At 37.5% G+C, this 22,112-nt stretch overlaps 1 protein-coding gene across 3 annotated transcripts in view; it reads left to right on the plus strand.

Moving 5' to 3' along the window:
- Positions 1 to 22,112, plus strand: part of supt16h (SPT16 homolog, facilitates chromatin remodeling subunit) — a 45,094-nt gene that overhangs the window by 14,701 nt on the left and 8,281 nt on the right. Inside the window, 12 exon segments of one of the 3 annotated variants that reach the window (NM_001097584.2) lie at positions 4,342 to 4,514; positions 5,672 to 5,762; positions 5,851 to 5,924; positions 6,508 to 6,620; positions 9,499 to 9,564; positions 11,331 to 11,429; positions 11,508 to 11,623; positions 14,259 to 14,412; positions 16,399 to 16,526; positions 17,537 to 17,799; positions 20,012 to 20,130; positions 20,695 to 20,933. In NM_001097584.2, coding sequence (NP_001091053.1) covers positions 4,342 to 4,514; positions 5,672 to 5,762; positions 5,851 to 5,924; positions 6,508 to 6,620; positions 9,499 to 9,564; positions 11,331 to 11,429; positions 11,508 to 11,623; positions 14,259 to 14,412; positions 16,399 to 16,526; positions 17,537 to 17,799; positions 20,012 to 20,130; positions 20,695 to 20,933 — 1,635 coding nt within the window. 3 annotated transcript variants of the gene reach the window in all.

Raw genomic sequence — 22,112 nt, forward strand, 5'->3', positions numbered from 1 at the left:
TATTATTTATTTACATTTTTTTTTTAATTCTGTGTTTGACCACTTGGTGGAGTCCTGTTACAAATAGTAATATAAGTAGGCAAAGAGGAAAAGCAAGATATGAGAACATTTGTTGACTGTGTATGAAAGCAGCATGGAAAACAACTGATGTGATTAAATATATGATGTTGTGTATAAACGGTGTGATCAATTAATTTATTGATCAAAAACAATTAATTACATCCAAAAAAGTTTTTGACATGGTGTGTGTGTGCGCGTGCGTGCGTGTGTTTGTGTGTGTGTATAGGTGATACACATACATAACAAAACTTAACAGAACAATTTTGTCACACAGATATTTCAGTTTATACAGTTGAAGTCAGAATTATTAAACCCCCTGAATTATTTTGTTCCTCAATTTCTGTTTAACAGAGAGCAGATTTCTTCAACACATTTCTAATCATAATAGTGTTAATAACTCATCTCTAATAACTGATTTATTTTCTCTTTGTCATGATGACAGTAAATAATATTAGACTAGATATTCTTCAAGACACTTCTATACAGCTTACAGTGACATGTAAAGGCTTCACTAGGGTAATTAGGGTAACTAGGCAGGTTATTGTATAACGATGGTTTGTTCTGGAGTCGAAAACAAATATAGCTTAAAGGGCACCTATGGTGAAAAATCTGTTTGGACAGACATGCGTGTAGGTATAGTGTATAGACTGTCAAATTGGGCTAATATAAACACACACAGTCCTTTTGTTTTTCAATTTAACAACATAAAAAAAAAACGTGGACCGATTGAAGCGGTTTTCAGATCCACCGCAACTTGATGTGTGAGTGCAGTCTTCCCGTCCACCAATATTGGATGACAGGCATGCATCACCATATCGTCAGTTTGTTGTTTCACATCCGCCATTTTCAGCGTGCGAGTCAAAGTAATATCACTAAAGGAACACCCTTGCTCAATTACGAGTTGAAACTTATTTTCATGTGAGGAAACACACCCCTAAAACAGCGAGCTGTGTACACTAGGGATGTGCGGAGCAGCCGGTATTTGTATCTGTATTTGTTGAGGGGGGAAAAGTATTTGTATTTGTGTTCGAGTCAAATGCAAAGTGGCGTAAAAAACAAACAAACATTTTTTCTATTGGACTCCTAATTTACTTTATAGTGTAAGTATTAAGGGTTTCACGATCCTCCAAATCCTCGATCCGATTACATTTTCGATTCTAAAGTCACGGTTCGATTCTTGATATAAAAAATAAAAATTTGAAAGCACAAGCCATTTTAAGACTTTTATGCAATATAATAATATCTGACCTTTGTGCGCTGTGACAGTCATGAAGCTCTGTGTTGTTGCTCTGAAGGTCCAGCAATCTGTAGTCAAGGCTACTAAATGTGCACTGCTAACAGGCCCGGCCCTAACCAATTTGGCCCCCTAGGCAAGATTTCAGGTGGCGCCTCGTCACATTGCAGTAAATTCCACTGCTAGTGTATAGTCATAAGAATCTAAATCGCTTTTTGATTGACTACTACAAGCTAAGAAAACGTCAGATAAATATGCCAATGCAATTAACATTATCGCTGAATAGATCTAATATCTACACATTTGCTTGAGGAAGGAATGATGGAGGTAGTTACATTACTATTACTATTTTCCAAAACATCTATGCCCTTCCATAACATTAGCTGGCGTTAAAACTAACAGATAGCACTATAGCTATTTATTGATTAGCAATCTGTCAACGTTGGAATGTAAAAAAAAATATGGGACAACAAATAGCTTCAAATTAGGGCTGCTCGATTTTGGGAAAAATCATAATCACGATTATTTTAATCATAATTGTAATCACGATTATTCCAAACGATTATTAGTCAAAATTATAAGCACTCCTGAGAATTAAAAAAAAAAAAAAAATTTCCCAAATTATGTTTAACAGAACAACGAATTTTCACAGTATTTCCTCTAATATTGTTCTTTTGGAGAAAGGCTTATTTGTTTTGTTTTGGCTAGAATAAAAGCTGATTTAAATATTTTGAAACCTATTTTAAGGTCAATATTATTAGCCCCTTTAGGTAATATCTATTTTTGATTTGTCTGCAGAAGAAACTACTGTTATATAATGGCTTGTCTATCCTAATTAAGCCTTTGAATCACACTTTGAATTTGAATGTTTGTATTCGGTTATTAGAAATGAGTGATTAAAACTATTATGTTTAGAAATGTGTTAAAAAAAAAAAACTTTTTTCCATGAAACAGAAATTGGGGAGGAAAAGGGTTGCTAATATTCAGGAGGGCTAATAATTCTGACTTCAAATGCATATATTATTTTCCCCCCTGCAAAAAAAAGAGAAATAAATAAAATAGAATAAAAATATGAAACAAACTGCTTCTTCACTGTAAGAAACACTTTATTAGCTACAAAAGTTTTCAGTCAAGAGCAGAGAGGGATTTTCTCAATGTTTTATTAATCATGATAAAACAGGTGGCAGATATTGTGCTCTGTCACTTTAATGGTTTCGCTTTCACGTGTCTTTTGATCCTTAACTCGTTTGTTTATTACACAAATGAGGGTTAATATGAATAATCACTAAACACCGTGTTTTGACACCTTATTTGAACATTAAAGCGCTCGTGTTAATGGCTTTAGATGTGTGTGCTCTCGTCGCAATGTGCGAATGAGACCAAGTGCTGACTGCATGCTTCTGACTGTCTGCGTGCCGCACATACACGCACATAAGCATGCGGCCTTTCGCGCTTTTAAGAGCAACAAGTGAGGATAACTGGACAGAGGGCGGTAAATAATGGAATAATCGTTTATCTCCATTAATGGTTTTTCATAATCGTTAGAAGCCATAATCGAAATCAGATTTTTCGATTAATTGCACAGCCCTACTTCACATGATAGAATACATAGCAAACATTAGAAAATATTGACAATAAAAGGTTTAGCCTATTAAAATCAATGGCCTACACAGAAATTAAATAAAGCTATAAAATCTACTTCACTTTTAATTGTATTTGCATATTGATTAAAGTTACTATAGTTATTTAGTGAAGAGCAGCTAGTGAATGAGTTAATGTAAGAATGTACAGATCTATAATGAAGCATTCGACTACTTTAGTAACTGTTGTGCTCATTAAAGAGAAAATTAGTTGTGTTTAAAATAAAACACGCAGGACGGAGCAAAAAAAAAAAACGAAAAAAAATAAACACTTTTTCAATGGTCGCTTACTAAGAGCTCCGAGACAGCTGTGAAACACAACCAGCTTTGTGTTTTTGTAGGAAACACGCTTTAGATCTTTTTAGGGTAAGAGGTTTTCAAGTTATTGCCGTCTATCACTGAATGTGTCAGGAATATTGAAAACAAAACCAACTTAACCGCGCTCATTTCTGGTGCCCCCCTGGATGTACAGCACCCTTAGCATTCGCCTATACTGCCTATGCCACGGGCCGGCCCTGACGGCTAAAGCCTGATTTATACTTCTGCGTCAGGTGACCGGCGTAACCCACGGCGCATGCAACGCGCGCAGCTGTGCATTTATGCCTCTGCGCGCTGTCTCCGTCGGTCTGCATTAACACTTCCGAAACGCTAGTTGGCAGTGAGGTGTAAATGTTCCTCTGTGTCGAGTTTCTTCTCTGCTTTTTTGCTTTTCCTGAACACTTCCAGGATGTACAAGTGGCTCAAACTCGCTCATTTTGAGGCAGGAAACGGCGGACGTGCAACAACTTAAACTATGAGGTAAACACAAAACAAAACTTTCCATCCGGAGCTCCTTCGCGGGACTCCACACTTGTAAACAATCGCTCGCGCCATTCGCGCGGCTCTCGGTCCCGCCCAGACTCGCCAGCACTACCAAGCCGACCAATCACAGAGCTTACGCTACGTGTCGTTGCGACGTGTAGTTACAATTTTTGAGAGGTGCACGCCAGTGACGGCGATGGCCACGGCGAAGGGCTATGCGTCAGCGCCGAAGCATACGCCGGCGTTTGACGCAGAAGTATAAATCAGGCTTTAGACCTTCGATAACTTTCTCCTCTGTGAAAGTTTTTGCACTTTGTGCACTAGAAAGAAGTTCTTTTCTTCCAAAAACTAAAATTAACTTAATAAAACTAAATAAACTCCTGACTGGGGGATCTGGCAGAACAAAAGCATTCTTTGTATGTCCATGGGGTCTTAATTGATTCATTAACTTTTTAATATTTTTATGAGAAAATGAAGGCCCTTGTGCGCTCTTGTGTAGCAGAAACCATGCTGTGAAGAAAATATGGAGATGTCCTTAGGCAGTTTCACACACCCATCTGAAGTGCTGCAGACTGTAAATCTGAGTTCTCTGTGTTTTTGTGTTAGCGATAAGAACCACATGCACTTCGGGGCCATCACCTGTGCCATGGGCATCCGCTACAAGTCCTACTGCTCCAATCTGGTGCGCACATTGATGGTGGACCCATCGCAGGAAATGCAGGACAACTACAACTTCCTGTTGCAGGTGGAGGAGGAGCTTCTCAAAGAGATGAAGCACGGTGAGCCAATGGACAGAGAGAGAGCGTTTAAACAAGAATCTTTAGGTTTATTTTTGGACATTGTAATTTAGTTTTAGTGCCTCAGTTTAAAATTAATGTGAAACTATTATTTCATTGGCCACTATCTGTCTTCATTTTGAGTGTGATATTGAAATAAAATATAAATAAATGAAAAAATAAAGGCTAATATTTGTAATATTGAGAATGTTTATTTAATAAACACAATAATTTATTAATTTATATAAAATATATTAGAATTATATATAAATAATATAAAATAAAATTTTATATAAATTATATATATTTATATTAGTGGATTAGTGTCAAGTGTATTTATTAGTTTAAATTACTTTAGTACATTAAGTTATACTAGATATTTATTTCCGCCATGTCACCAAATATACATTAGTTTATATTTAATATCTTAGTATGAATAAAACACGTTAACTAATTTGATTAATCACTAATTTCAAGTTTATTTATGTGTATAAAATTTTAAATTAAAATTTGGAGAAAGCAATTGAATTCAAGATCATTTGACTATTCTTTTACTCTGTAGCTGCACATTTAATTTGTATAGTTAGAACATATATTTTTTATTTTATTTTGTGTTTAAAGATTTATTTTTGGCCTTTTTGCCTTTATTTCGAGGATGGAACAGTATTTTAGACAGGAAATGAAGTGGGAGAGAGAGAGAGAGAGAGGGGGTAGGGTCGGGAAATGTCCTCAAGCCGGGATTCGAACCCTGAAGTGCTACATGTCAGCGCTCTAACCACTAGGCGATTGCGCTGCCAAGAACATATTTTTTAATGTTACAAAATGTTTCAGTTAAATATGGTTTATATATTTCTTATTATTATTTATCATCAATTCCAGATTTATAAGTGCATTAAACACTGTTAGTTTGTTAAAGGGAAATTATAAAACATTAATATTTCAGGTGAATGTTGCTGACTGTATGTTTGTGTCTGTGTGTGGCTCTGTACTAAATAGTTTTGTGTTTTGGCCTGCAGTTTATAGTCACTTTTATTCTAGGTTTTCAGTATTGTGTAATATGTAAATGCTTTGTTGAAATATGCCTGTAAAGGTGTTTCTTCTGCTCCGGATTTCTGGGAAATGTGTGGATAACTTGTGTTTTTTTTGTGTGTTTCTTGCAGGAGTGAAGCTCAGTGAGGCTTACAACGCCGTCATGGAGTTTGTCAAGAAGGAGAAACCAGACCTGGTCAGCAAACTCACCAAAAACCTCGGGTCAGTGTCTCAAATGCCCTGTTTGTGGGTTTTTCTGTAAATGTGGACGTGTGCTCAATCTGTGTGTGTGTGTGTGTGTGTGTTGCAGGTTTGCCATGGGTATCGAGTTCAGAGAAGGATCTCTCGTAATCAACCAGAAAAATCAGTTCAAACTCAAAAGAGGTGCGTGCGCGCGTGCGCGTGTGTGTGTGTGTGGAAAGTAAACGAAACTGAGAAGAATTCAGTTTGGAGTGTGGTCAGGGTTTGTTTGTACCATGAAGATCATCATCATCATCATCAGCTTGTTCTGTTAACTCTGGCTTTGGTCCTGAGTTCATGAGCGCATGCAGATGAAGGCGGGACATCAGGAGCAAACAGCCAATCACAGCCCTTGAAACGTAAAGATAATGTGATTGACTTCTTGAGAGTTGGCACTGTTCACAGGCAAAGATAAAACAACAATAAGATAAGATAAAAGGTGTATAGAGCGAAATGAACAGTTGTCCATGAGAGAGGCGGCAGTCATAGCATTTATATACTGCTGCTATAATCATATTATCATTAAATAATACAAACACCTTCATTAAAATGACTTCATGCACCACAGGACTTCTACTTTTCCTAAGTGGTGTGTGTGTGTGTGTGTGTGTGTGTGTGTGTGTGTGTGTGTGTGTGTGTGTGTGTGTGTGTGTGTGTGTGTGTGTGTGTGTGTGTGTGTGTGTGTGTGTGTGTGTGTGTGTGTGTGTGTGTGTGTGTGTGTGTGTAGGGATGGTGTTCAGCATCAGTCTGGGATTCGCTGACATGATCAACAAAGAGGGAAAGAAAGAGGAGCAGAAGAAATACGCCCTGTTCATCGGAGACACCATACAGATCAATGAGGCCAGTAGTGCTCTTCAATATATCGTGTACTCTGGGAGTCTCTGATAAATGCCTGACTGCAGCTGGGTTTTTTTCAGCCTGTGTTTATGCACATTTTAAAGTGTCACACAAGATGAAAACCTCACACTTCAAGTAAAAATCCCTTTATTTGAGTTTGGTGCAAGGTTACCGCCACTGCAGTCCGTCACTCTAGCTGCTTTACCATTAAGTTGTAAATTTGCAGTTGTTTATTTTCTGGCGAGATTTAAAGAGATTCACTTCACAATATGATGGAGACTCTACTGTTAACATTAGTGTATAGCTGGGTTTCCATTAACCTGTGCTAATGCACATCGCATGAGAAACAAGTGACAGCAACACAATTTCGAATTAAAATCCTTTAATTCTCAAACAAACACACTATTTTTTTGCTTTTTAAAGTTTTTGTTATTAATTAATTTTTTTTGTAGTTATGTGAAAAAAAAATGGGTTGCTAAGTGACCAATACTACTGTTAGCCACTCTAACAACTTGATGGAAACACGGCTAATTTACTTGTTACAACTTGATTTGCTTTACATTATGATGGCAATAAGGGTTGGGCCGATAGATGATGCTGTTGTCCATCGCCGATGGCCAATAGACGACACGATGCTGAGCCGATCCTCTGCCCTGCCCCAGTCGCAAACCCGCTCGCAAAAATATGCACTCGGGCCCTGTTTACACTAATACGTCTTAATATTAAAATGGCATTTTAGAACGAAAATGATTCACATCCACACCGTGTTTTACCTGGCATTTCTGAACAGCCCTCCGTCCACTGAAAACGCACATCACGTGACCACACACACACATATACACACACTGTCATGCGCTCCCCTGAGCTCCAGAGAGCAGTGCACATTGGACAGTTTATCAAGGATGTACCGATGGATCGCGTCTCACTATTCACCTTATTCTTCGCCGGCGAGTGGGCGCAGCTATTTGAATCTTTTTCGGCTCCGGTCTCATTCACTTCCAGTCATTTTTAGACATTAAAAACTGCTCGTTTCGCTGTTTAATGTTGCAAACTGGTATTTTCTTATTATATTATTCTACTTGGTCTGTATTGTCATGCAAACATTTGTTTTTAGAGCAAGTTGTGTGACCGTTTTCTGCCGTTTATTATTCCTAGTCATTTTTCCCATAGGCGACTGAATCGGAAGTTCTGAAACAATCGCGAAAACAGGCGCACTTCCGCATTTTAGAATAAGGTCAATAGTTGTTAAACGTGATATTCAGACATCCCAAGTCTCCGGGAAGTTCCGGGAGAAATTGCGCGTCTCCCTCCTGGTCCTCAAATAAGGCTCACCCCTGGATCCCTCCTTGCTCTTCAGACACGTCGCGCGCACTGTCAAACACCGCCTTTTTGATATCCACTTCATATTATGATGAAAACCTGACTACTATTAACATTAGTCAATAGCTGGGTTTCAATCAGCCTGTGTTGATGCACATTTTGAACTATGGCATCAGAAATGAGTGACCGTATTGCATTCGTTTAAATGTTTTTATCGGAATTTGAAGAGATTTGGTTCACATTATGATGGAAACTCAACTACTGTTAATATTAAATTGTAGCAGGCTTTCCATCAGCCTGTGCTTATGTTCATTTTGAAGTATCGCATTAGAAATGAGTAATAGAAATTCTCCCAATTATAAATAAAATACCTTAATTCTCAAAATAGATTTTCTACTCACTTGAGATGGTTTTGGACTTGTGTAATAGGGTTAATGTAAATAATTTGTGATATAATTAATGTCTAATAATGCAGAATAAACTCTGACATAGCAAACATGAGTGACTCCATTATGCTTGTTAGAGCTGTGAACCCACACTAGTCTCACGGTTCAGTTACGATTATCATGCCATCGATTCGCTTCAATTCGATATCTCGGTGTATTGACGATGCTTTTCATACACAGTTTTATATTTTCTTCACAGCAGCAGTTCTTGTATTAAAATGTATGAATTTATATTTGTATAATATTTGTAATACAATTTTGTCGTTTAATACAAACAGTCAGATATAAAAACTGTACCTTTAAACAACACGAGCAATTAGGAAATAATATAAACAAATATAAATATCCAGCTCACTTTCTGATCCTTGTCTAGTTCTCTTAAACCTCTTTGATTGGTCACACCCTCAACAAAAACGGTTGCGATTGGCTCTTGCGCGCTGCGCTCTTCACAGATAAATGTCACTGATAAGCTGCAGGCGGCAGCGGCGATCACAGATGATCCATGATAGACACGGTGGAGAAAACTCTGCAGACACGCGCTCGTGTCTGAATCTAGAAGTAACGCTGTAAAACAGCCGAGTAGAGAGGAAAAGTCACGCCAGCAGGTCAAAAGGGCCACTGTGTGTGTGAGAAATGCAGTACTTTCCTTCTCTCGATCTCCGTGAAGTAGGGGCTTCTGCTGTAAATATCAGCGGAAGACTGATCCAGCAAACACACACAGTGAAATTGTGCACAGTTGGAGTTTTAAGTCGTTGGAGCGTTGTAAATACGCTCGCTCGCCTCCCTAAAACAAAGCGCATATGCGATAAATGACGTCAGTACATAATAACCGGTTATGATTATTACTGAACCGATACCGAATTGCGATACCGATCGCGGTGCACCGAAGAAGCAATTCATTTTGACAGCCCTAATGCTTGTCTTGTTTACTGTTAGTTGCTAGGTTACCAATACTAAAGCCACTCGAACACTTGATGAAAGCGCAGCTCATTCACATTTGGGGTTGAACTTTTTAATGAATATTTGTAAAAGATTGACTTAATATTAGGATGAAAACCCGGCTAGCGATGCTGTGATTGTGACCGTTTGTATTTTCCACATGTCTGTGATCGCAGGAGGATCAAGCCACAGTCCTCACCCCTGTCAAGAAGAAGATTAAAAACGTTGGCATTTTCCTTAAGGTAACGTCAGATCTCATTTCATTTTCAGGATGTATCGTTCAAATAACAAATGCATGTGCATTAAAAATTTATATTCTCATTCAAGTTAAATGCATTGCTTCATAAGAAGAGATGTGCATAAATCATGGCATGATTTGCCCGGTCCCACCATGGAGGTTAAACAAGTTGCATGTAAATCTGGATCTGAGCAAGCTTAAGAAGGATGATACATTCCCACATACATATCAACAAGCAGTTGTTGACATAAGACAATTTTACCCTAATCATAAACCAATATACACAGATGGATCAAAAAAGTACGGTCATGTTTCTGCAGCAATAGTAATGGGTCAATCACACCACGGCATTCGCATTTCAGGTAAAAGCTCAATCTTTAAGGCTGAAGCAAAGGCTCTCTTTTTAGCTCTGGAACATATTGAAAATGCTGAAGGGCACAATTTTATTATTTTATTCTGATTCTGAATCTTGTCTACAGACATTGAATTCTTTTAAACTGGAGCATCCCATTATTATTGACATTTTTATCAAAGTGAACAAATTACAGAGAGTTTTATAATATAGTCTTCTGCTGGATCCCTGGACATACTGGACTACTTGGGAATGAACAAGCTGACAAAGCCGCCAAAACAGCCCTAGCAGGAAAGCTAAAGGAGTGCAAAATCCCACCTTCAGACCTTAAGCCACTAATAAAAGGCTATATTATCAACAAATGGCAATCAGAATGGGATCAGTGCCCAGAAAATAAACTTTTTAAAATTCAGCCTGAAATAGGGGAAAAAAATCTAATTTATTTTTTAAGTCAAGACAGGATGAAATATGTGTAGAAGATCCCACATTGGACACACGAGACCCACGCATGAATATTTACTTAAAGGAGAAGAACCACCAAAATGTCTATATTGCAACAGAAACCAAACAGTTAAACATATTCTTGTGGAATGCCCCATTTTTAATGTTCTCAGACAACAATTTTTATCTGGAGAGACTTTAAAGGAAATATTTTTAAATGTGAATCCATCTGAAATTGTAGAGTTTTTATCAAAAGGAAATCTTAAACTATTTTAGATTTTTATCTTATATATTATCCTTATTATTATTAATGTATTTTACCCTGTACATTATTTATTGATGTTGATTACTTTTAATTGTTAGAATAGTTTTATAATTATAGAAAATAGGTGTTTATAAAAAGTGATAAACTTGATCTATTTTCTTTTTGCCATGAAATAGCCATAGAAGCTAAAATGGCAATAAAATTAAAACTCTCTCTCTCTATTTCATGGCATGATTTAGAAATGTAAACCCTTTATTTTAATTTCTTATAAATGAAATAGGTTTTAATATGGAAATGTAGCTAGCATCCAAAGTAAGATTTCTGATGCTCATTAATTTTAATAATAGAAAGAGGAATAAAAACTGTATAGACGTGTATATATCAAAAGGACATTGAATAACACACATTTATTATTGATAATTTAATTTTTATTCTGTTAAAAATAGTTTAAAGTGTAAATACCCAGAAGCACCCCTCAAATCACAAAATTTTTTAAATGTGAGGCCTATAAAAATGGTAGAATTTATCAAATAAACTGGTTTAGATTATTATATCTTTGTTATATCATGTCATTTGTTTTCAACCTTTCTAGAACATGTTAATTATAAACTGTACCCTCACCTGCTTTGCCCATGAATCAGCCATCAAAGCTGATATTTGCATTTAACTTCAAACTCTCTTATCGCTAAGCCATTTCTGTGCGTGTTTCCAGAATGACGATGAAGACGAGGACGAGGAAGAGGGCGATAATGCTGAGGAGCTGCTGGGTAAAGGAGCTCGCAGCGCCGCCCTCCTGGCAGACAGAACCAGGGTATGTTGACCTCATTCTCATTTCAAAAATCGATGCATATTCATGAGTGCGCTCACGTTCTCTCGTCTGATTGGTCAGAATGAGATGACTGCAGAGGAGAAGAGGCGGACTCATCAGAAAGAGCTGGCCAATCAGGTGAACGAGGAGGCCAAGCGGCGTCTGACGGAGCAGAAAGGAGGACAGCAGATACAGAAGTGAGGAAATTAGATATTATATTTGAGCTTATGAGACTGAAACTTCGCTTTATTTTGACGTTTTGAAGGAAGCAGATTTGTATGGTTTTTATACAGTTTATGTGGGTCGGGAACACTTCACAATAAGGATGTTTTAGTTAATGCATTTACTGACATGAACAAACTGAACAAAACATTTATATTTGATTTACATGAACATGTGTTAGTTAATGAAAATGCAGTTGTTTATTGTTGGATTAATGTTTGCATGAATGAATATGGATTTTAATAATGCAATAATTAATCATAATTTAACATTCACTACAACACATTAACTACTGGAAGCTTATTGTAAAGTATGACCAGTGGATCAATATATTGTGATTTGTGTAATTTGGTCTAGATCAGGGCTTCCCAAACTTTTCATCTCGCGGCCCGCACTATCCTCGGAGGTGGTTATAAACATTCAAACACTGCACACACACCAATACCAACTACATAAACAAGTTTATTGACAACACACAAAAAGTGCAACAGTTTTTATAGTCTACATTAATCTATTTAATTTAATATTACAGCACTTAATGAGACGGGTGGGCACAATGTTTACAGCACAAGACCACTTCTATGTTCAGTTGTTCTGCTGCTATTACCGGTTCATTAATCTAGCGTAATAACCCCAGGGGTCACAGTCCAATGCAAAAGAATTGAAAGGCTGATGGCTTTTTTATTTGTATGTTGTTGTTTTTAATGCAGCTATTAATATCATTTTATCTTGTGTACGTTATGAATTAAATCTGGTAATTCTAATAGTTTAATAACATGTACCATATTTTTGGAAATCACTACTGTTGTACTATTTATTGATAGCTTGAATACATGTTAGTTTTTAAAGATAGAATTTGTTAATATTTAGTTTAAGTAAAAATAAATTTGTCTAAATAAAAAATAATTATTAAAATACAAATAAATGATAAATGCAAATATTAATAACAATAAAAGAACCCCACTTCAAATCATTGCAATCATAGTAAAATACTAACAAATCAAAAGAAGCATCTTAAACTAAGGCATCGTAGTTTTATACTAATGAAAGTAATTAGATTTTATAATCACCTCCAGATCAGTTTTATCACAATAAAACATTTATTCTGAGCTCTGCGTATTAAACTAAATGATGATAGTCATTTTTCCCAGATGAACATTTTGGTTTGATTTAAATGTAGTTTGTTAGCTTAGTTTTACTTTAATTGTAGTCATTTATTTCAGATGTTGTGTACTCTTCATAAAAAAGGCTATTTGTAAAAAAGCAGTCTTATTACTCTGAGAGGTTTTTAATCAGATAAAATGTATTGAGTTTCATGAACACTCCCCAGATAAAGTTGTCGTTTGTCAAAATAAAACATTCTTATTAAAATAAAAAAATATGTTTAACATTTAGTGATTTATCCTAAATGATTCTGTTTGAAATCATGAAAGTCTTGTTAAATGAGTAAAATCTAGTAGTTCTACGGATAATGGCGGGATATAAATCTCTCATTTCACCCTAAACGAGCATTTTGTGATGTTTAAGTAAGTTTAATCTGTCAGAACATTATTACAAATGTGATGGACAGAGTTTCAAACATGCAAAAGACTAGTGATGGTGAAATGAAGCTTTCTGAACCAGTGAAGCGCTCGACTCAATTGTATCGGAAAAAGGTTCGTTACTCGAAGCTTTCTAAATCAGAGCTCGATGAGGACCTCTTCTGGTGAAAGTGTGGGAAAGCACTGTGCTGCCATAATGTCAAATGTTCACAACTGACCAACTCATTCATGTAGTAATACAACAACAGTAATATAAACAAATTACTCAATTACTGTAGTTTTTACACAAGATATGTTACATCACACCACTGATGACTGTAGTAACATCCAAGGTATTCAAAAGTTTATCATAATACAACTAGTCCTGTTCCAAGCGGGAATCGAACCAGCGATACCCCATGGGAGGCAAACGCTCTTGGAGGAAGCTATGTGATTGATGCCTTTGGGCTGCATGCGCCAGCTGGTCTCTGGTAAACACAATACTACAATATGCAGTGATTTTCTTTAAAGATAGTTTAAAAAATACGCTAATACACTTTAGTATGGTTCGAAACCTTTTTATTGTATTTTAGTTTAATTGCTGGTGTGTGGGACTGGTGCAGTGCTTTGAAACAGTGGAAATGTGTGTAATCGACGCCTAATCTCTCGCTATACACTTTACTAACCCACGAGGGAGTTTAAACCTTTGAATCAAAATTGGAAGCAGTCACGTGGGTGTAGGCGAAAATGAAGCTTCGGACGTCACTGATCACGTGATGGCAAAACGAATCAAGCTCCGGTACACTGCTTCACCGCGAGATGTATCGTTTTTTTTTTGATACATGCTTCGAAGCCTCGGCGCACAATGTCACATCACTACAAAAGACTCTGTGATACTTTAGTGTCTGTTTTCTGGAAATATTGGGGAAAATGTAAGATAATTTGTGCTCAGGTGAACATTTTATAGCGATCATTGTGTTATGTATTTATTACTTCAAACATGGTACACATTTTCTAACGATTCTTATTGGAGATTTGTAATTCTAGTGTAGTAGACTCAAACACCCGCCTTCTTATTCTCTCGCTTCAGAGTCAGAAAGTCCAACGTGTCGTATAAGAACGTCTCGCAGATGCCCAAGGAGAAGGACATCAGAGATATGAAGATCTTCATCGATAAGAAGCATGAGACGGTCATCATGCCTGTGTTTGGCATCGCCACGCCGTTTCACATCGCCACCATTAAGGTAAAACCACACAGATCTCGTCAGCATGTGTTCATGCACATTTTAAGGTGTCGCATGTAAAGCATGTCAAACTATGAATAAAAATTAATTAATCATCGCAACAACAAAAATGATGTGCTCTTGAGGTGGTTTTGGAATTGTGTGAGGAAACCACGGTTGCTAGGTTACCAATACTACAGTCAGCCACTCTAATTGGCACTTGCAGCTAACTTGCGTATTTTTTTGGTTTGCTTTACATATTTAGGGAAATGTTCATCGGTGGATTTGGACCTGTGTGGAAAAATGTGTTGCTAGGTTACCAATGCTACGGTGAACAATTTAACAGTTTGGAAATGCAGCTAATTCAGTTAATTCACAAAAAAAAAAAAGAGATGTGAACTTTGAAAAGATTCGCTTCACATAGTCATTGAAAACTTTTAGACTAAATGCAAAATTCAGAATAAACAACCTTTTAATTTGCTAAAAAAAAACGTTTTTATGCGCACTTCAGGTGGTTTTGGTGGGAAAAATTTGTTGCTAGGTTCCCAATACTAGTCAGCTGCTTTAACACTGTGATGGAAATTTTGAGAAGATTATATTACAGTGGAAATCTGACTACGGTTAAGATTAGTCATGAGCCTAATTTGCTAAATAGTTTTTATGCTCACTTGAGGTGGTTTTGAATTCGTGTGAACATTTGTTGCTAGGATACCAATACTACAGTCAGCCACTCTAACAACGTGATGGAAATGGCTAAAGGCTGATTTATACTTCTCCGTCAAGCGCACACTCATGCTCCAGCGCAGCCTGAGTGTTGACGAATAGCCTCTCAAAAAATGTAACTACACGTCACAATGACGCGTATCGCAAGTACCGTAGTTGGTCAGCTTGGTAGCGCTGACAAATGTGAGCGGGACTGAGAGCCGTGCAAACCTGTTGGAGTGAATGTTTACAAGTGTGGAGTCCCGTGAAGGAGCTCCAGATGGAAGCTGTTGTTTTGTGTGTACCTTATGATTAATGTTGTTGCACGTCTGCTGGTTCCTGCCTCAAAATGGGCGAATTTGAGCCACTACATTAAGGAAGTGTTCAGAAAAAACAAAACACCAGCGAAGAAACTCGACACAGGGGAACATAAACACCTACTGCCAGCTAGAGTTTCAGAAGTGTAATTGCAGAGCGACACAAACAGCACGCAGAAGTATAAATGCACAACAATGCGCAAGGCAGGCACTGTGGGTTACACCGATCACTTGACATAGAAGTATAAACCAGGCTTAATTTGCAGGTTTTTTGCGAACTTCAAAAAGATTCACTTCACATCATGAAACCTGACTACTGTTAACATTAGCCAGTAGCTGGGTCTCCATCAACTTGTGTTGATGCGCATTTTGAAGTATGGCCTGAGAAACGAGATACAAATGTGAAATTTTGATTCACATAATAGTTTTTCCACTCACTTGAGGTGGTGGTGGACTTTTGTTTTGATGTAAATAATGAGAGCTGGAAATTTATTTACTGAATAAACTCTGACTTATTGAAGATTACATGCATGTGACTTATGCTTGTCTTGTTTACTGCTAGTTACTAGGTTACCAATACTACAGTTAGAAACTCTAACAACTTGCTAATTCACACACATATATATATATATATATATATATATATATATATATATATATCATTGTGCAGTCCGATTTTACATGATTATTGAATCACCAGATCAGTTAGTCTAGTCATCCAATCACAACAGCTGTTGATGCAAAATCATGTGACTTGATTTATTTTTTTATTATTTTTTTTAACGAATATTCCAGAATGTGCATAAAAATAAGTAGATGCAAACTCATCTAATTGTGTGTGTGTGTGTGTGTGTGTGTGTGTGTGTGTGTGTGTGTGTGTGTGTGTGTGTGTGTGTGTGTGTGTGTGTGTGTGTGTGTGTGTGTGTGTGTGTGTGTGTGTGTGTGTGTGTGTGTGTGTGTGTGCGTGCGCGTGTGCGTGTGCGCGCAGAACATCAGTATGTCTGTGGAAGGAGACTACACGTATCTGAGGATAAACTTCTTCGTGCCAGGCAGCTCTCTGGGGCGACACGAGGGCAACATCTTCCCTAATCCCGAGGCCACGTTTGTCAAAGAGATGTAAGAGTCTTCCTGCATTATTACAGTTTTAATTTTATCATGGTATATGGTTTTATCACGATATTGAGAAAATGAGCAGAGATTGTAGAGTGTGGGTGGAGCTAGAGAAGCTTTATTGTTTTATGATTGGACCAGTTGATTTTTTGCGAGAAATGCTTAACACTTCATGAAATGCTGTTTGTTTGTGTTTCGATCACATGTGCTTGGCTATCAATAATGTGTTTAGTCTTTTAAAAACACTGCTGTAATACATTGAGCCACTAAGCGTTGTTCTTATGACGTTTTTACCAAAGCAAAATGCAAGTTACTTCCAAACACTTCAGATATAGTCTGTGTTAGTAAATGCAAGACTATTGATGAAACCCAGGCATAACACTGTATAACAACGCTTCAGATAACTGTTCTAAAGCCAAATCTAATCAATATGTCAGATTCTGGAATACATTACAGCTCTAAAGAACATTACAAAGAATAAATAAATTCTTTAATAGATTAAAGTCTATAGGGATATCACGTGGAGGCCAGGCTTAAATGGTTTGTGAGCACAATGAAGTGCAGAGCATTACATCTTGTTTATTAATTAAAAGGAAAAACCCCAAAAGCTAATCGACTGTGCATAAAACATAATCCCCAGGGGGATGTGACTGCAAGCAGCAGAGACCTGTCACTCAAGTGGCCACGCCCTTATTTATGCAGAATTTTAAGACTTTATGTAAATGAAATGAATGAGTTGTAAAGCATTCACCCCACTCTCAGCTGTCATGAAGGGTCTTATTATCTACATACACCAAAACCATGTGTGTACCAGGATCTAAACCGTTTTTCAGCTGCGAAGTTGACCATTTTAACATTGGAGTCAATTGAAATGTGCTGTTTTGGAGCCAGCCCCCTGTGGCCAGTTGATGAATTGCAGGTTGTTCTGTATTCATTTCAAGAGGGAGAGCGGTAGGGTGACGATTAGTGTAAACGGAGTCTCAATCTGTGCACTGATCAGCTTCTTTGCATTTCAGTACATACCGCGCATCGAACCTGAAGTCCCCGGGCGATCACTCTGTGCCCTCCACCAACCTGCAGAACGCTTTCCGCATCATCAAGGAGGTGCAGAAGCGCTATAAGACCCGCGAGGCTGAGGAGAAGGAGAAGGAGGGCATCGTGAAGCAGGACTCGCTCGTCATCAACCTGAACCGCAGCAACCCCAAACTCAAAGACCTGTACATCCGGCCCAACATCGCCCAGAAGAGGATGCAGGGCTCTCTGGAGGCACACACCAACGGTCAGACACGCCTTCATCACATTACACACACATAAATAATGACGGTTTATGAGCTGTAATGGTGGCTACGCCAAGTTCTCTATTCACCCTATTTTTCGTGGTCGAGCGGGCGCTGCCATTTGAATCTTTTTGGCTCGAGACTTCCGGTCTCATTCACTTCCATTTATTTTTAGATGTTAAAAACTGCTCGTTACGCTGCTTGATGTTGCAAACTGATATTTCCTTATTATATTATTCTACTTGGTCTGTATGGTCATGCAAACATTTGTTTGTAGAGCAAGTAGTTTGACCGTTTTCTGCCGTTTATTATTCCTAGTCATTTCTCCCATAGGCGACTGAATCGGAAGTTCTGAAACAATCGCAAAAACAGGCGCACTTCCGCATTTCAGAATAAGGTCAATAGAAACGCAGCATGATTCGCTTGTATATCGGATTCAAGCTATGAACATTTATATCACACATCAGCAGAATTATATAATCACAAACTTTACATTTACATTTAGCAGACGCTTTTATCCAAAGCGACTTACAAATGAGGACAAGGAAGCAATTTACACAACTATAAGAGCAACAATGAAGAAGTGCTGTAGGCAAGTTTCAGGTGTGTAAAGAAAGTGTAAGAAGCAAAACATTAGTCATTTTTTTGTTTTTGTTTTTTGTAGTAGTTAGTGGAGGAGTCAGAGAGGCAATTGCAGATTAGTAAGGAAAGTGGAGACTAAATAGTTGAGTTTTTAGTGGTTTCTTGAAGACAGCGAGTGACTCTGCCGTTCTGATGCAGTTCGGGAGTTCATTCCACCAACTGGGCAGATTGAACGCGAGAGTTCAGGAAAGTGATTTCTTCCCTCTTTGGGATGGAACCACGAGGCGACGTTTATTCACAGAACGCAAGTTTCTGGAGGGCACATACATCTGCAGAAGTGAGAGCAGATAAGAAGGAGCAAAGCCAGAAGTCGCTTTGTAGGCAAACATCAGAGCTTTGAATTTGATGCGAGCAGCCAGTGCAAACGGATGAGCAGCGGAGTGACATGTGCTCTTTTAGGTTCATTAAAGACCACTCGTGCTGCTGCGTTCTGAAGCAGATGAAGAGGTTTGATAGAGTTAGCTGGGAGCCCGGCTAGTAGAGTGTTGCAGTAATCCAGTCTGGAGAGAACAAGAGCTTGAACAAGGAGTTGAGCTGCATGTTCAGATAGGAAGGGTCGGATCTTTCTGATGTTATAGAGTGTGAATCTGCACGATCGAGCAGTTCTAGAGATGTGGTCAGAGAAGTTTAGTTGGTCATCAATCGTTACTCCAAGGCTTTTCACCATTTTTAATGCAGTAATGGTTGCCCCATCCATCTGGATTGAAAAGTTATGATGTAGAGTCGGGTTGGCAGATGCTTCAAGCATTTCTACATTGTGGACACGTGTGATTCATATACTGCTGATTTACAGTCTTTTAAAACCACCATGTCTCTGGTAGAGCTACAATTCTGCCATGTTTACGTCCATCTCCTCCGCGATTGGGTCATTGGGAGACCCACCCGGAATCTTCACGCACAGAAATCTGCAGATTTTTAGGCCATCTTTTATTCTGTTTATTTACTTGCGTAAATGTGTGTAAATCTATATTTATTCAGTTTTTTAAATTAATTTCAGTAATACTATTGACTAATGTGAATTTTCATCTGATTTGTGTACAATGCTCTTTGTACAGTATTATTTTCTGTCTTTTACTAGAGATATTATATGACAAACTTGCTTTGTTTACCAAATAAAGTGAATCTAATTGGATTTGCATTTTAAACATTTAATAAAAGTTAAAAAGATATTATTTTTTATTTTATATATTAAAGTTTTAGTTATGATACTCCCACAATAATTCCGCAGAAGTCCGTAGATTTTTACCAAAATTCTCCGCAAAAAACATCCGCAGATTCAGTCTGGCTCTAGTCATAGTCTCAAGTGTCTGCTTTTATATTGTCTAAATTCTTAAATATTGTTCACGTCGCATTTCCTAGTTAAAAAATAATAATAAATTGCAGTGGGCCATGAAAAAATCAAGTTCAGTGTCTTTATAGATGAATGTGTTGAGATTTATTAAACTGGAGTTTAAAGTTCCTTTTTTATTTAAAGGTCAAAGAGTTTGCCAAATGTCTTGACTTTCACTCACTGTTTCCTGTGTATACCAAATAATCACCCTTATTTGACCGGCTGTCTCTGTGTGTCTTCAGGTTTCCGGTTCACATCAGTACGAGGAGATAAAGTCGACATTTTGTACAACAATATCAAACACGCCATTTTCCAGCCCTGCGACGGGGAGATGATCATCGTGCTGCATTTCCACCTGAAGGTGTGCGACTTAGTGTTGTTTAAGCATCATTGATCATCTCTTGTGGCTTTTATTCATATTTTTACACTTTATTTTGTAACATTTTTATTTTTGTATTTATTTTAAAGTACTTTTTAATTAAATTCAGCAATTTTGCGGTAGTTTTTATTGTTTTACAGTTTTAAATATTGTTTCTTCAGTTGCTAGTATAGTCATCGTTTTCCATTTCTAACTATATATTAATTAGTAAACTAAATATTTGATTAAATTAAACATAGCAATGAGAAAATATGCACCGATTATTATTTTATTGCAATTAAATTAAGTTCTAGTGCTAAAGCGACGCACCAAATGTGTTTATTATTATTTTTGTTGTTGTTGTAGACTTCTGTTTTGATTTTCCTAGTTATGGTGTAGTGTAAATTTATCCTTTTTTTGGTTTTGGTGTTAGTTTGTTTTATTTTTTTTATGTAAATTAGTTTTTTTAAAGGTTTTTAGTAAAGACCAATATGGGGATCTATATATACATTAATAAACACACATGTTTATGTCTGTTAGCATATTTAAGTCTTCTGTGTGTCTCAGAACGCCATCATGTTCGGTAAGAAGCGCCACACGGACGTGCAGTTTTACACTGAGGTGGGCGAGATCACCACAGATCTGGGCAAACACCAGCACATGCACGACCGAGACGACCTGTACGCCGAGCAGATGGAGAGAGAGATGAGGCACAAGCTCAAGTCTGCCTTCAAGAACTTCATCGAGAAAGTGGAGTCGCTCACCAAGGAGGAGCTGGAGTTCGAGGTTCCCTTCAGAGATCTTGGGTAAGACAATCAGCACATGATGCAACAGTAAAGCAGGCTTGCCATGGTGTAAAAAAGCTCTGTTTAAAAGCTCCATAGGGTATACAGTGGGGAAAATAAGTATCGAACACTGTCATGTTTTGTTTTTTGCTCGGAATAATATCTAAAGGAGTCGTTGACATTGAATTGTTTGGGTTTTTACCAAAATCTGGTTCAATTCCAACATAAAAATAAAACAAATCATTAAAGCATATTCTGTGTAATGAGAACGAAATGACAGAAGGAGAAAGTGTTGAACTACTGAAATGTGTTAAATACTTGATTATAAAAGGTTTTTTTTAATAATGTCATCTTCAAGGCGCCTCTCATATGGAGAATGAAGCCTCCTGCAGTGCTCAGGTGTGAGTTTCTCACAGACTTCAACAGAGTGTCTAAATCTTGATGCTTCTGTGGGTCTTGTCTATCAAATCTGAGCTTTATTCTGTATTCTCTTTTGGATTCGGGTCAGGTGATTGGCTGGGCCATTCTACAGCTTGATTTTCTTTCTCTAAAAGCATCTGAGAGTCTCCTTGGCTGTGTTTTGGATCATTGTCTTGCTGAAACGTCCACCCTGGGTTCATCTTCATCCTCCTGCTAATGCAGATGTTGGACTGAAGCAGCTGATATTCATTTACACTAAGGAAGGGCAGAGGCTTGCTGAAGACCTACTGAGAGATTTCAGCTGCTGTCTGGGCTTTCACCGCCCAACTACACCTCCCTTCCTTCATGTGTTCAATACGTTTTTCCTACATAATTTCATTCTATTACACAGAAGGTCATTTGTAAACTAGTTAGATTTGTTTGAGTTGCTTGCATACATTTTCTTGATTCTTACCAACATCTGAAGAAACTTAAGTCGTCATCACTTGAGGAAAACCCTGTTGAGTTCAATACTTATTTCTCTGCTGAATGCTGAAGGACTTTTAATTTTCAGTTACCCAGTTCAAATGTTCCTGCCATGAAAATAGCCTTGGTTGCTGACAAAGCATTAAATAAATAACATTACCTTACAGTAACCCAGTTCAAGTGCTTCTGGTGAACTGTTGTGCTGTTACAAAATCAGAGTTTAAGATCTGATTCCTTTAAAAAACCCCAATCTTCACTGCCTAAGTAATATATAATATAAAGTGACTCTCAGAATGTACAAGAAGCACTGCATTA

Source organism: Danio rerio, chromosome 7, assembly GCF_052040795.2.
Source record: "Danio rerio strain M-AB ecotype USA chromosome 7, GRCz13ab, whole genome shotgun sequence".
Taxonomy (NCBI): domain Eukaryota; kingdom Metazoa; phylum Chordata; class Actinopteri; order Cypriniformes; family Danionidae; genus Danio; species Danio rerio.